We start from the raw sequence: 16,091 nt of genomic DNA, 5'->3' as shown, positions 1-16,091 counted from the left end.
GCGGGGCATTCCTGGGCGGGGCTGTGGCAAGGACGCAGCCGCTGCGCCGGTCCTTGGGCGGGAAACGAATGCACACAGGTGCAGGCTGCCACGCACGCCGGGGCACCTCCTGCTAGACTGCTTCAAGTTCTGCACGCTACTGCTGAGAGGAGGGGCGTAACTAAGGCAAAAATCACGTGGCAAAATCGCCAATTAGTCACCCCCTCTCGGCACACACAAATAATTAGTCACCTACTCTCGGGAACCTGCGAGAACCTGCTGGATCCCACCTCTGGGGGTGTCTTATGGTGTTCCGAAACCACACCCTTCCCAAACCACACCCAGCCATGGTTCCACCCCTGCCCAATCTCCAGGTATTCTACAGTCCCAGTAAACATACTCACTTTGTCCAGAACCAAATAATAACTCCCCGTATTGCCCCATGAGCTCCCTCCGCTCGTTGGAGGAAAATGTGCTTGTGGTCCCTGGCCCAAAAACTATCAGGCTGGCCTCAACGAGGGGCAGGGCCTTTTCAGCCCTGGCCCCTACCTGGTGGAACAGGCTCCCCAGTGAGGTCAGGGTCCTGCGGGACTTAAATTGTCTCCTCGGGGCCTGCGAGACGGACCTGTTCCGCCAGGCTTTTACATCTGGTCTGCCAGGTTTGAACTGAATTGACCTCACCACTAGTGGCCTCCCGTGGACGCAGAAGGGGACATGGGATGTCCCCATCTATTGTTGTTTTTGGTTTTATGATGTATGGTGTTTGATGATTTGTGATTGCTGATGTTTTATGCTGTTTCATATTGTTGTTGTTCGCTGCCCAGAGCCCTTCAGGGATGGGGCGGTATAAAAGCCTAATAAATAAATAAATAAATAAATACGGGGGAGGGTGGGATATAAATTGAAAAAGTAAAATAAAAAATGAAACAATAGAGTTGCCAACTTTCAGGTGTTGGTGTAACCTCTCTCTGTGGGTTCTGTGGGGCAGAACTTGGAATGAGTTTGCAACAACAATTTTTAAAAACAAAATGGTTTACTTTCTTAACATAGAACATCAACATTGAACATCACACTTCAAGGTCCTGTCCAGGTTGCATTTTCAAGTCTATTTACAGTCTACTGATACTGCCCAGTCCAATTCTTCTTTGCAAATGGGTTGGCTCCTGAAGACTCCAAGGGCTTGATGAACAGGATTCAACACGATGAAGGTTTCCAGGAGAACTCTCACCCATTACAAACATAAAAAGAAACCCTGAAACAATAAACTCCAACATTTACAACATAGCAAAAATAAACAACTCCCTTCCCACTAGTTCCCAACAACATTGCAGGTACCTTAACAAGGTGTTAAGGGCTTATGCAAACCAAGGTCCGAGTCTGGTAGCCTGGTCTCCTCCAAACTACATGAGCTCTGCAGCCTTCTGCTGCTTTGAGTCTCCGCCCCTTTCTGGGTCAACCCATTCTGAGCATGGGGGTTACATTGGCTGAACACACGTTCCTGGAGGTTAGCAATAACAACCTTATTCTTGAGTTTGAGACCAACAAATGTACTCATTGGCCTCGGAGGAGGTTGGGTGATCTCTCAGTGTTGCAACCATCTTCAGATGATGGAGATCAGTTCCCTGGGAGAAGACAGCTACTTTGGAGAGTGGACTCTAGGGTGCTATACCCTGTTGAGGTCCTGGTCCCCTTGACACCCCACCCTCCCCAGGTACCACCCCCAAATCTCCTGGAAGTTCTCAACCAGGAGTTGTGACTTTTATGAGTTGGATAGTTGTTTTTATGGTTGGATAATTGTTTTTATTGTGTTTCTCACAACGTTTTCTTTGTTTTGTAAACCACCCTGAGTTCTGCAAGGGAGAAAGAGATATGACAAATGTTTTAAAGACGTAAATATCCTCAGACATCTGGTCCATTTGGATCCTGATTCTCCAGACTCTGTGGTTTCCTCTGTTGTCTGCACCCCTCGGGAACGTTGCTGTCTTTGACTCTTTTCGCAGGTGGTGCGAGATCAGATCTCCCACTGCACAGTAAAGCTACGCCAGACGACGGGGCTTATGGAGTACTGTCTGGAGGTCATCAAGGAGAACGACCCTAGCGGATTCCTGCAGGTACAGGCCAATTCTGTTCCGTTATTCATGTTCCTTTATGGGGTAAGATAAGACTCATTGGAAAAGACAATAACGCTAGGAAAAGTTGAAGGCAGTAGGGAAAGACCCAACATGAGATGGATTGACTCAATCGCGGAAGCCATGGCGTTCGACTCGCAAGACCTGAGCAAGGCTTTGAACAATAATCTATTTGGGAGGTCATTAATGTTGGGGAGAACCACACCTGGTCCGCGTGTTTCCCTTGCAAAAGCAGCAGAGCGGCACAGAGGCACAGAGCGGCACACAGGGAAGCTTACCTGGGCACACATGCGTGGCTGAGCTTGCTAGAGAGAACTTCAGACACAAAATTAAGTCAGGCCCCTTCTGCACGGGCGGAATACGGCGGCCTGGGGACGGCAAAAACGCCGTCCCCAGGGAGCCGTTTGCACGGGGGAGGCGCAGCTGCTTCGCAGCCGCGGTTTTCCAACCTCGCTTGCCCAGCGAGGTTTTTGGAAAACGGCGGCTTGGAGCCGCTGCCGTGTGAACGGCAGCGGCTCCACTGCGCCTTCCCTCCCCCCATGTCCGGGCGACCTACCTGTCCTGCTGCCCTCCAGCGCGTCGCCGAGGCCTGTGGACACGCCCCCTCTGCCCTGCGACTCCGGAGCGGTCGCGCAGGGCAGGGGGCATGTCCCCTGGCCTCGGCGACGTGCCGGAGGGCCGCAGGACAGGTAGGTCGGCCTGACGAAGGCCCAACTCTGCGCCGTCGTCCCGGGAGGTTCTGGGACCGTTCATGCGAACGGTCCCTGAGGGGTCAGGTCGGCATCATCTACACCGATCCGACCCCTTCCGCCGCCGTGCGGAAACAGCTTCAGAGTCGTTTGTAGTTTCTAATCTAATGAAAAGAGTATTTATTAGTGAACTCAATTCTGGATAGAAAGGTGGAGAGACAGGTTCACTATCTATTCTAATCTAGCTGGATGGAGGCGGATGCTCGAGGCATGCATCCTCTCCCTAGGCATGGTGAAGGTAAGATGGAGAGGTTTGAGAAGAAGGCGGAAGCAAGGGAGGAAGTCCCTAAGAGTATCAGTCTACATCAAAGGGATAGAGTCAGCATGATAGAGTAAAGGTGACAAATTCCTAAGTCCCCATCTAGCCAAGTGTGTTACGTAGCAGCACATCCTTTCTTTTTCAGTCCCCGCCTCTCTGCTGCATAGCTACGCAGGCGCACAGGGACATAAGAACATAAGAACATAAGAACTAGCCTGCTGGATCAGACCAGAGTCCATCTAGTCCAGCTGTCTGCTACTCGCAGTGGCCCACCAGGTGCCTTTGGGATCTCACATGCAGGAGGTGAAAGCAATGGCCTTCTGCTGCTGCTGCTGCTGCTGCTGCTCCTGAGCACCTGGTCTGCTAAGGCATTTGCAACCTCAGATTAAAGAGGATCAAGATTGGTAGCCATAGATCGACTTCTCCTCCATAAATCTGTCCAAGCCCTTTTTAAAGCTATCCAGGTGAGTATGCATCACCACCTCCTGTGGCAGCATATTCCAAACACCAATCACACGTTGCGTGAAGAAGTGTTTCCTTTGATTAGTCCTAATTCTTCCCCCCAGCATTTTCAGTGAATGCCCCCTGATTCTAGTATTGTGAGAAAGAGAGAAAAATTTCTCTCTGTCCACATTTTCTACCCCATGCATAATTTTATAGACTTCAATCCTATCCCCCCTCAGACGTCTCCTCTCCAAACTAAAGAGTCCCAAACGCTGCAGCCTCTCCTCATAAGGAAGGTGCTCCAGTCCCTCAATCATCCTCGTTGCCCTTCTCTGCACTTTTTCTATCTCTTCGATATCCTTTTTGAGATGCGGCGACCAGAACTGGACACAGTACTCCAAGTGCGGTCGCACCACGGCTTTATATAAGGGCATGACAATCTTTGCAGTTTTATTCTCAATTCCTTTCCTAATGATCCCCAGCGTAGAGTTTGCCTTTTTCACAGCTGCCATGCATTGAGTTGACATTCCCATGGAACTATCAACTAAGACACCTAAATCCCTTTCCTGGTCTGTGACTGATAGCTCTGACCCCTGTAGCGTGTATGTGAAGTTTGGATTTTTTGCCCCTATGTGCATCACTTTGCATTTTGCTACATTGAACTGCATTTGCCATTTCTTAGCCCACTCACCTAATTTATCAAGGTCTGCTTGGAGCTCTTCGCAAAACTTCTCATGGATCCTGTTCCTAACACAAGTGCGCTCCGTGTTTTCCCCCCCAACCTGGATTTTTTCAAGAATCGCACTATCTGCGATTCTTTGGTTTTAATGTGGATTGCAGTGGCTGCCGAGCGTGTTACTTGGCAGCGCATCCTTTCTTTTTCAGTCCCCGCCTCTCTGCTGCGTAGCTACGCAGGGGCACAGGGACAGCAGTATGGATGTGGAGGTCCATGCCTGCCAGGCTTTGTAGCTACACAGCGGAGGGAGATGAGTGGGGGGGGGGAGTACCTCCGTGCGAAGGTCTGCGCCCCAGCCAATGCGCTTGCTGACCACGGGATGCCCAGCCCTGCAAACGGCCCAGGGCTACGACAGGTTCATTTACTCCACCTGCAACCCACCTTATGTTTGCTGTGCAGGAAGGGCCTGAGTCAGAGGTGGGATCCAGCAGGTTCTCACCAGTTCCCAAGAGTGGGTTACTAATTATTTGTGTGTGCCGAGAGGGGGTTACTAATTGGGTCTGCTTTTCCCTTAGAAATCCCATTAGGTCCAAAAATCATAAAGTCCTGTTGTTTCCTATGTGGCTGGTGAGCGAAGGTAGAAAACGGGATAATTCTCCCTGTTGGGCTGCTTTAAAAACATGTTTTAGAAATATGGTAAAGTTCCTTGTTTAAGGAAAGTCTCCTTCTTTTGATTTCTAGAAACAAAATTCAGTATTTGAAAGTATTAAGTATTTGACAGGCAGTCAATTGGAGGAGAAGTAGTTGTTTCTGTTGGCAGTAGATGATAGGACTTGCTGTAAAGAGTTTAAATTATGGACAGAAAGATACGAGCTGGAAATTAGGAACTTTTTTTTTACAGGAAGAGTTTTTTACAGTCACAGAGAAATTATTAATGCCCCGCCCCCGGAATGCCCGGCCACGCCCCCGTTGTTCCCCGCCCAGCCCCATTGGCGCTACGCCACTGTTTGACTCCCACCACCATGGGAACCTGTTACTAAAATTTTTGGATCCCACCACTGGCCTGAGTGCTTAGAAAGCTGGAAATGTCGAAATTGACAGCTCGCTCTCTCCCAGCAACCTCTGCTCTATGCCCAGGGGAGACCAATCCAAATAGCTTACCTTCAGGCCCACAGTGACTTTGTTTAGTTTTCTTAACGGTGCACAGATTTTAAAAGACATCCTAACCAGCAGGGTGTCAGCGGTGGTGTATGCAAGGCCCCTTCCGCACACGCAAAATAATGCGTTTTCAAACCACTTTCACAACTGTTTGCAAGTGGATTGTGCCATTCCGCGCAGCTTCAGAGAGCACTGAAAGCAGTTTGAAAGTGCATTATTCTGCATGTGCGGAATGAGTCTTAAGACTTCAATCCCAAAATAAAGCCACTGTAGTTTTCAAACTGTAGACTCCGTTGGATAACCAAAGCATAATGATGCGTAGATGGTTTCTGCAGAACACAGCTCGGGCTGGATCTTTCCCCCCCCCCCCCCGATGCCCACGACCCCTGGGAACCTGTTACTAAAATCTTTGGATCCCACCACTGGTATTACATGCTTACTTTTTAACGCATAATACTCCTTCGTCCTCAGATCTCTGATGCACTCATCCGGAGAGTTCACCTGACTGAGGACCAGTGGGGGAAGGGGACGCTCTCCCCGAGGATGACGACGGACTTTGACCTGAACTTGGACAACGCGCCTCTGCTGCAGTCCATCCACCAGCTGGACTTTGTGCAGATGAAAGGTACAGGGGCCACGGAGGACCTCTCTGCTTCTAAGCCCGTGGTGGTGAACCTTTGGCACTCCAGATGTTATGGACTACAATTCCCATCAGCCCCTGCCAGCATGGCCAACCCTAACCCTAACCCAATTGGCCATGCTGGAAGGGGCTGATGGGAATTGTAGTCCATAACATCTGGAGTGCCAAAGGTTCGCCACCACTGTTCTAAGCCAACCAGCAGCTCAGCTCACGAGAGGGCCAGGAAAAGAAATCAAAACTGAAACAGTTTACAGGCATGATATCACAGTGAGATCAACAAATATTATGGGCAAAGCCCTTTTTTTTTCCGTTTTGTTTGTGACTTAGTGCCAGGTTCAATTCCCGGTTAAAAGGATCGGGCAGGTGAGTCCCTGCAGAGCAGCTGCCAGTCAGAGTACAGACCAAAGTAGTTACACCGATGAGTACTTGTACTCACAAAGTGAGTCATGTTTTAACCAATGATGCATCCAGATATGATTCTGTCTTAGTTTCCCGGTAACAACGCAAGAATCATAAGAACATAAAAACATAAGAACAAGCCAGCTGGATCAGACCAGAGTCCATCTAGTCCAGCTCTCTGCTACTCGCAGTGGCCCACCAGGTGCCTTTGGGAGCTCACATGCAGGATGTGAAAGCAATGGCCTTCTGCGGCTGTTGCCCCCGAGCACCTGGTCTGCTAAGGCATTTGCAATCTCAGATCAAGGAGGATCGAGATTGGTAGCCATAGATCGACTTCTCCTCCATAAATCTGTCCAAGCCCCTTTTAAAGCTATCCAGGTTAGTGGCCATCACCACCTCCTGTGGCAGCATATTCCAAACACCAATCACACGTTGTGTGAAGAAGTGTTTCCTTTTATTAGTCCTAATTCTTCCCCCCAGCATTTTCAATGAATGCCCCTGGTTCTACTATTGGCCATGCTGGCAGGGGCTGATGGGAATTGTAGTCCATGAACATCTGGAGAGCCACAGGTTGCAGACCCCTGTCATAGACAGACCATCGAAGCTACATTCCCACAGACCAGCCTGAATGGAGCCATTTCTGCAGTCTGTTTGCAAAGGTTTTACCCCTGTGTTGAGGCGGAGGAACACCTTCCCACTTGCTCACCATCACTATAGCCCAGGGGCGTATCTGCCAGAGGGACATGGGGTAGCACATGTCCCCGGGGACACGCCATCTAATCACGTGTGGGGGGGCGCTGGGCCCAGGCCATGCTTGCTGGCTCTGAGCAGTAGACCTGGGCACTGGGGGGCGGGGGGGGGATCCAACTTTTGGCTCCGGGCTCCATTTTCCTAGAAACAGAGCACTGGCAATCGTGGGATAACCAATCTGAGGGAAATCAGACAAGAAGGCTGTTTACACACATACTGCTTGCGGCATGGCTGTGTGCTTCACAAAGGGACCGCATTACCCCATATGTCCCTACTCGGCCTCTGCGTTCAGCAGAGGCCAATTTGCTGGTGGTTCCCGGCCCCTCAATGATGCGGCTGGCCTCCACACGGGCCAGGGCCTTTACAGCACTGGCCCCCGCCTGGTGGAACGCTCTCCCTCCAGCTGTCTGGGCCCTGCGGAACCTTGGTGAATTCCTCAGGGCCTGTAAGACTGAGTTGTTCCGCCGGGCCTTTGGAGTGTCCAGTCGCTGACTGAGTGCCCCTTTTTATTCCTCCGGTTTGGAGGTCCCTTTTGCCATCTGTGGGACCCACTTCTTTGTTCTGCTTCCCCCCTCTTTGGGAGGGTTTTCATTGGGTTTTATTGCGTGACGCCATCTTTGCTCATTTTATCGCTGTGTTTTAATTCTAATTTAATGGGGTTTGTTTGTAGGGGTTGTAAGATGTAATTATGTTGTGCACCGCCCAGAGCCCTTCGGGGGTTGGGCAGTATATAAAACAAACAAACAAACAAACAAATAAATAAATAAAGGGGTTTCCCCACAGTTTTCTGTTCAAAAGGGAAGCCTCCTGCTTCAAAGCGCTCCCAGCCGTGCCGGTCTGACTCGCCATTTTGCCTGCCGGGTGCTGCTTCCTTTCCTGCCATTTTTGGGAGGAGTTGGGGTGCCACTCTCGGTCTGTCGGTGAAATCGACCTGGTCAGTGGAATTATTGGTAGACCAGCAGCATGAAAATAAAAAAGAATAGCATCGCCTGAAGAGCTGTTGGATGGGGGAAGGCAAGGAGGAATGAGAAAACCTGAAGGGAGAGTAACCTACGAGCATCTCCCGTGAAGGCAGGGGGAAAGTTGCACTTCACTCGCTGTCGGAAACAGTGGGGATTCTCTGATCTGTGATGTGGTGGGTTCAGGAGTGGGGAAATGTGTGCCCAACTGAGAATCTAACCCAAATGGAATGTATGCTCTCTGTGGAGCAGACCCCGGGCGCTTAAATGGCCAGAGACGAAGAGACAGAATGGTAGAGTGGCTACCCCAATCCACTTTGTGCTCCCAATCACCTAGCAGCAGACTTCTTCTTCTTCTTCTTCTTCTTCTTCTTCTTCTTCTTCTTCTTCTTCTTCTTCTTCTTCTTCTTCTTCTTCTTCTTCTTCTTCTTCTTCTTCTTCTTCTTCTTCTTCTTCTTCTTCTTCTTCTTCTTCTTCTTCTTCTCCTTCTCCTTCTCCTTCTCCTTCTCCTTCTCCTTCTCTTCCTCCTCCTCCTTCTCCTTCTCCTCCTCCTTCTCCTCCTCCTCCTCCTCCTCCTCCTCCTCCTCCTCCTCCTCCTCCTCCTCCTCCTCCTCATCATCATCATCATCTTCCCACCCTTCAGCTAACCAGCCTGCCACTGCATTGCCCTGAGCTGCTTCAGCGCTTGGAAAAAACCTCTTGTTTTTGACCTTCGCTTCTGAACCGAGATCGTTTTCGAACCTTCCTGTCTGTTAAAACCATGTTCTTAAACCACCTGCGGGTTCCGACCGATCCGATCCGTGTGGAGCCCCGAGGCCAAAGAGTTCCGTTGTTGCTGGCGGGAGAAGTCGGGGTTACACTAATTTCTGTTTAGCTTCCTCCCCAGTGCCGGCCCCTCCGATCCTGCAACTGGAAGAATGCTGCACCCACAACAACAGCGCCACGTTGTCGTGGAAACAGCCGCCGCTCTCCACCGTGCAAGTGGAGGGGTACATTCTGGAACTGGACGACGGGAATGGCGGCCAGTTCAGGGTGGGTATTGCAGAGATGCGATGCAGGGGTCCGTATGGCTGGGGCAGAGGCCCCCAACCTTTCTGAGCCTTTGGGGGGAATTCTGACACAGGGCAGTGAGCCCAGCCACAAAATGGCCGCTGCAGGAGGCGGAGCCACTAACAAAATGGCAGCAGCTGCCGAAGCAACGTTTTTAAAAATCCGCAGAATAAATCAAATCTTCAGTGGCTGGCAGCCCCGCCTGCTTTTTAAAAATACTTGCTATATGTCAGGTGTAAGGTTGTGGTGTGTGTGTGTAGTCCGACCTTGGAAAGGTTCTCGCCGGAGGCTTTTGGCTTAACGCCCGGGAAGGGGAATTTCGCTGTTTTGGTTATCTTTCACTTGCTTGCGTGCCTGGTGTGAAACTCTGTGTGAAATCCTGCCTTGTTTATACTCTTTTGGCGGGAGCCTGTCTGTTGCTCTCTATAAGCATTTGATTGAAATCTGGGTTTCAGTTCTCGCATTGCCTGTCTCTGACTAAGAATGTCAGCTCAATAAAGAACTTAACACGGTTGCTTTTGACTGGACTTTACGGGTTCGTTACATCAGGAAACATGTCAGCGGGCACTATGAGAACCAGGTTTGATTCCCAACTCCTTCACAAGAGTGGCAGGCTCTAATCTGGAGAACTGGATTTGTTTCCTCCCTCCTCCACGTGAAGCCTGGTGGGTGACTTTGGCCAGTCACAGTTCTCTCAGACCTCTCTCAATCTCACCTACCTCACAAGGCGCCTGTTGTGGGGAGAGGAAAGGCGCTTGTAAACCGCTTGGAGACTTCTCCCAGTTGAGAAAAGCGGGAGATAAATCCAAACTCTTCTTCAGTAGCCCTGAGTGCGTGGAGGGGAAAGCTTTAGTTATTAACGCAGGCCTTCGTTCATCTTGCAGAACCATCATTCAGACATGCTGTGGTTGAGCAACCAACTTTAAACGGTGGTTTCAAATCCTGATTGGATGGACTCTAGCCAATCATAGCTGATGGACTGGACTGTGTTTGTACATCACGCCAACCACAATTAATGACAGTGGGGTGCCACGCTGGGAGGGAGTTTTTGACAATCGAGGGCTTAAATTCTGGAAATCTTATTAGTCTTTAAGGTGTCGCTGGGCTCAAATCATGCTCTAACCACAGTTTGGCTTTTTTATCCTGCCTGAGCTGAGTCAATGCTGGTTTATTTTAGTTTGAGATGTTTGCAGAGGCGGAGCACTCATGGGGCCACGTGGGGTCGCATGTCCCCGGGTGCATGCCAGCTGGTCACGTGGGGGCGGAGAATCGCCCCTTACACTCCTCCCAGAGGTGGGATCCAGCAGGTTCTCACAGGTTCCCGAGAGTAGGTTACTCATTATTTGTGTGTGCCGAGAGGGGGTGACTAATGGGTGATTTTGCCACGTGATTGTTGCCTGAGTTACGCCCCTCCTCTCAGCAGTAGCGTGCAGAACTTGAAGCAGTCTAGCAGGAGGTGCACCAGCGTGTGTGGCAGCCTGTGCCTGCATGCATTCGTTTCCCGCCCAAGGACCGGCGCAGCGGCTGTGTCCTTGCCACAGCCCCGCCCAGGAATGCCCCGCCCCCAGAATGCCCAGCCACGCCCCTTGTGCCCCGCCCATCCCCATTGGCGCTGCGCCACTGTTTGAATCCCACCACCATGGGAACCTGTTACTAAAATTTTTGGATCCCACCACTGACTCCTCCCCTCGGCCCCACCCTGCCAGGCTGCTCCTTCAACCGGCGGAGGCTCCATCGGCTGAAGGAGCAGTCTGGCAGGACCAGGCCGAGGGGAGCCCAGTGGCCGCCCAGCTAGGTAAGTGGGGCATGGAGGGGGGCACCGGGGGGCACCCAAAGCAGGTTTTGCATCAGGCACCATTCCCCCACCACGCCTCTGTATGTTTGTTGCAGGAAGGTTTCTAGAGGGCTGTTTTGTTTTGAAGAAGAAGAAGAGGAGGAGGAGGAGGAGGAGGAGGAGGAGGAGGAGTTTGGATTTATATCCCCCCTTTCTCTCCTGTAGGAGACTCAAAGGGGCTGATAATCTCCTTGCCCTTCCCCCCCCCAACAAACACCCTGTGAGGTAGGTGGGGCTGAGAGAGCTCCGGGAAGCTGTGACTAGCCCAAGGTCACCCAGCTGGCGTGTGTGGGAGTGCATAGGCTAATCTGAATTCCCCAGATAAGCCTCCACAGCTCAGGCGGCAGAGCTGGGAATCAAACCCGGTTCCTCCAGATTAGATACACGAGCTCTTAACCTCCTACAGCACTGCTGCTCCTTTGCTGGGTTGATTGAAAGCCGTTTCCTCTGTTTGGCGCCTAGGAGGTGTACGTTGGCAAGGAAACCATGTGCACCGTGGATGGGCTTCACTTCAACAGCACCTACAGCGCTCGGGTCAAGGCCTTCAACAAGACGGGGGTCAGCCCCTACAGCAAGACGCTCGTCCTCCAGACCTCTGAGGGTAAGCCGTGGCTGCCGGGGCCTTCTCCCGTAGACGACAACGCATCCTCTTGCGCACACACGCCGGGGGCTCGCTCCCTTGGGGACGTGTGCATCATTTGGGGCCGGCACGTTTCTGCATTCCACTTTCGGAGCTCTGGCCAAATGAAAGAGGGGAAGCTGGATTCGGAGAATGGTCCACGTCCCCTTTGTTTTAAAAATACGTTGCACAAGAGGCCTCTTTTTCTTCAGAAATCAGCTGCTGCTCCAGATAAGTCCCCCACCCCTGATAGAAAGCAGTTTGCCCCCTCTTTGTTGTGTGCCTCTTGCTATGGTTGCCCCTGGCAACCGGTGGAGGAGAAGGCAGTGGGGGGAGTGTCCTACCAGTCTCAAATTGAGGCCAAGGCCTCCACCCTATTGGTGCATTCACATCACTTCCGGGAGCAATGTCCTCATGATGCTGACCATGTGGGAGACGCTCTGGCGTTTGGGCAAAAACTCCACGGTCGAAGCTGTTTTTACCATAGAGTTTTGCCCAGATACCAGAGCGCCTTCCATGTTGTCATTGATGTGGTGACATCACTTCGGGAGCACCAATGAATTTGCTCCTGGTAAGATCCTCGCCAGCTGGCGGTCGGGAGCAAAGAAGGATTCCCCATCTCCAGTGGGGGTCTGACAACTCAACCTCTTTCCTTTCCCACACCTCACCCCCCACTTTTCCCTCCCTCCCAGCATCTAGATTTTTATGTTCCGAGCCTCCACCGGATATCGGAAGAATCCCCATTTCAGTATTCTCTATGGGAGCTTTTGACTGACTGTTGCAAGGTTGAGGTAGCTAGGGGCCCTTCTGCAAATGCGGAGGAACACACTTTGAATCCACTTCCACAATTGTTTGCAAGTGGATTTTGCTCTTCCGCACAGTAAAATCCAGCTGCAAAGTGCACTGAAAGTGGATTGAAAGTGCTTTATTCTGCAGGTGCAGAAGGGTCCTAAGTTTCTCTCAATAGCTGTGAGGAAATGTGAGATTAAATGCAATACCCCGTAAGTTTTCAATGCCAATAACGGTGATGATGATGATAATGACTGTATGTTGCTATGCAGCTCAGAAAGGCACAAGTTGGCTTGTATTTTTTTGCTGAGGGTACGTATATGTATTTCCGCCTTGATATAGCATTTGTTTTTTAAATGTCTACACACAAAACACAACGGCTCATTCCGCACATGCAGAATAATGCACTTTCAAACTGCTTTCAGTGCTCTTTGAAGCTGTGCGGAATGGCAAAATCCACGTTCAAACAGTTGTGAAAGTGGTTTGAAAATGCATTATTTTGCATGTGCGGAAGGGGCCAACCATTTTTACAGAGCAGGAAGAATGCAATTTTCTCAGAGTTGACTTTTGACCTGGATATGAGGGCACAGGATGTGAGGCAACAGGACATGATACCACGCCCGCCCCCCCGCTGAATTCCTTCCCCTCCCCAAATTCCCCCCCCCTAAGCATTAACCCCACATTTCCAGGAATTTCTCAAGCCAGCGGTGGCCACTCAACTGAGAGCAACAGATTGTTTCCTAGACTAAGCCGAAGCCTCCTGTAGCGACCAGGACGCTCAAGATCTTGCTTGCTTTGGCATGTTGGACTCTGGAAATTGTTGGCTTCATGGGGACATCATTAAAGATACTGAGTTAGTGGGGTGTGTCTTGTTTTAGATTGGGAATTAGTAGGGACAGATCTTGCAGTGCGAGAGGCCAGGCTTTGGGATCTGCCCCTGTTCATACAGGGTTTTTTTCTCTTCAGAAATTTGCAAGAAACCAGAATTTAACTGACATTTAACAAATTTATTAAAGAACAAAAATAATAAAGCGTACACATGCAATCTGGCAAAGCACACACGTGCAGAGTTTCAAGGAACCTAGGATATAGATAGAGGTGAAGGATAGGTGGGAATAGTACAGGTTGTTGGAGGGAGGGTGATATTTACCTGTTCGAAAGGAGGCAGGATTCAACACCCACATATAATGCAGAGAGAGGGGGGCAATATCGGGCACAGTGGAACCAAACTAAAGGCAGTTCAGGGACCAAAGGACGAGGGACCCTCATTTGTGAGACCTAGAAATAGGAAAACGTGGCCCTATGGTGATGCTAAGAGAGGCTATCTTTCTGGACAAAATAGACTTCCGTTCTCAGGAGAGAACAATACAGTGGGAAATGGCCTGAGTAAGTCAAAGCCGAGGAGAGTCCAGTTTTTTTTTATTTTATCTTTCCACATAAAATTACAAAAAAGAAAAAAGATTTTGAAAAGAAGATATAAACAACAATAATATTATGTGGATCTGCACATTGTTTTAATTGATTGATTTTAACATTATGAATGGTGTTGGACACCACCTTGAGCCCTTCAGGGGAGGGCAGTATATAAATTCGATAAAATAAATAAGTCGTTTTAACTGGTTAATATAGTGAAGGAAAATAGGCCTAATCGTTTTAACAATCCGGCTGACTTTAACTACATTCACAATAATTACAATTGTAAAAAATTGATGGGCAAATGCACATAATTTTATATGTAGAGAAAAATATTTCACTACTGGAAAAGTCCACAATTTGAAGAATCCAGCTTTCGATTAAGTTTTAGGCAGAGTTGATAAATTTACAACTCAGCACATTCCAATTCAAAGTAAGATTTGATGGTTCTCTGGAACAGGTAAGGGTTGCTGGAACTGTGTCTCAGGTAATGGCCGAGAAACAGAGTTCTGACCTTGAGTTTGCCTTGCTCTTGCGTTTAGACTCCGAGCCCGAGGAGCAGGCCCTGACCTTCCCCGTGCCTTTGGAAAGATTGCAGCTGCGTAAATCCATCCCCTTCTCTTCCACCCTAAACCTGCAAAACAGCTTTCCGGGGAGATCCTACTTTGAGTTCCGGTCCTCGCCCCACCAAATGAGTTTGCACTCTTCTTTGCAGTCTCTCAATTCTGCTGGTGGGTGAACCGAGCACGCCGGGCGTTGCCTGTGACGCTGCGCTTCCGGCCGTCCCCCGCTTGTCCGAGGGTTCGGTTCTTGTTTTGTGGCTGTTTTGCTTCTTTTCTTTTTGGGTTTTTTGGTCTCCCCCGCCCACTTCCCCGTCCGTGTGAGACAGGGTCAGTTGTCCTATGTTGTCAGTGGCCTGCTTTCCTGTGTGGAAGGAACTCTGAAAATGTGGCCTCGTGCTGTGTTTGTTTCTACGTCACAACTGTGCTGGCTAGACAGGCAAGTCAAAAGCTGCTTCCCACAGGGTTCTGGAGTATCTAGCCTACAGGAAAGAGAGCCGAATTCTCACAAATGTACAAAGCACGTTTCTATGACAGCTTTTTTAAAAATATAAATGCTAGACTGATCTCCTATGGGGAAAAAAGCTTTTGACTGGATATGAGGGGAAAATAATTACAGTAGGAGTTGTGCAACAGGGAAATCTGCTGCCTAGGGAGGTGTTGAGCTCCCCCTTACTGGCAGTCTTTAAGCAGCGGCTGGACAAACACTCGCCTGAAATTCTGCATTGAGCAAGGGGTTGGCTAGATGGCCTCTATGGACCCTTCCAACTCTATTTTAATTTATTATCGAAAGCTTTCATGGCCAGAATCACCCGGGTGTTATGGGTTTTCCGGGTTGTATGGCCACGTTCCAGTAGCATTTTCTCCTGACGTTTTGCCCGCATCTGTAGCTGGAACCAGGTTTGATTCCCGCTCTGCCACTTGAACTGTGGGGGCTCATCTGGTGAACCAGATTAGCTTGTGCACTCCAACACATGCCAGCTGAGGAACCTTGGGCTAGTCACAGTTCTTCGGAGCTCTCTCACCCACCTCACAGGGTGTTTGTTGGGGGAAGGGAAGGGCAAGGAGATTGTCAGCCCCTTTGAGTCTCTTTACAGAAGAGAAAGGGGGAAATATAAATCCAAACTCTTCTTCTTCTTCTTCTGGGGCTGGCAGTATCAATGGGCCGCCATACTCTCCATCTAGGGCTGCCAACTTCCAGGACTCACCTGGAGTCCTGCTGGAATTACAGCTCCTCTCCAGGTGACAGGTGTCATTTCCTTGGGAGAGAACGGCTACTTTGGAAGGCGGACTCTGTGACATTTTACTATTCTGAGCTCCCGCCCCTCCACGAGCCCCGAGTTCCCAGGAGCAGCAGTGGCGTAGGAGGTTAAGAGCTCGTGTATCTAATCTGGAGGAACCGGGTTTGATTCCCAGCTCTGCCACCTGAGCTGTGGAGGCTTATCTGGGAATTCAGATTAGCCTGTGCACTCCCACACACGTTAGTTGGGTGACCTTGGGCTAGTCACAGCTTCTCGGAGCTCTCTCAGCCCCACCCACCTCACAGGGTGTTTGTTGTGAGGGGGGAAGGGCAAGGAGATTGTCAGCCCCTTTGAGTCTCCTGCGGGAGAGAAAGGGGGGATATAAATCCAAACTCTACTACTACTACTACTACTACTACTACTACTACTACTACTACTACTAC

At 50.1% G+C, this 16,091-nt stretch overlaps 1 protein-coding gene across 6 annotated transcripts in view; it reads left to right on the top strand.

Moving 5' to 3' along the window:
* The window catches only part of TRIM9 (tripartite motif containing 9), a 100,146-nt gene that overhangs the window by 69,086 nt on the left and 14,969 nt on the right, over nucleotides 1-16,091 (top strand). For 2 of the 6 annotated variants that reach the window (XM_048486118.1, XM_048486116.1), the window contains exons 4-8: nucleotides 1,980-2,090; nucleotides 5,866-6,019; nucleotides 9,017-9,174; nucleotides 11,489-11,627; nucleotides 14,390-14,578. In XM_048486118.1, coding sequence (XP_048342075.1) covers nucleotides 1,980-2,090; nucleotides 5,866-6,019; nucleotides 9,017-9,174; nucleotides 11,489-11,627; nucleotides 14,390-14,578 — 751 coding nt within the window. The remainder of the gene's footprint in view (nucleotides 1-1,979; nucleotides 2,091-5,865; nucleotides 6,020-9,016; nucleotides 9,175-11,488; nucleotides 11,628-14,389; nucleotides 14,579-16,091) is intronic. The other 4 variants (XM_048486120.1, XM_048486119.1, XM_048486117.1 and 1 more) reach the window with 3 other exon arrangements.

This window comes from Sphaerodactylus townsendi, linkage group LG02, assembly GCF_021028975.2.
Source record: "Sphaerodactylus townsendi isolate TG3544 linkage group LG02, MPM_Stown_v2.3, whole genome shotgun sequence".
NCBI classification, from domain to species: Eukaryota; Metazoa; Chordata; class Lepidosauria; order Squamata; family Sphaerodactylidae; genus Sphaerodactylus; species Sphaerodactylus townsendi.
Note: the sequence above shows the minus strand (reverse complement) of the source record. Positions and strands in the feature narration are given on the sequence as shown.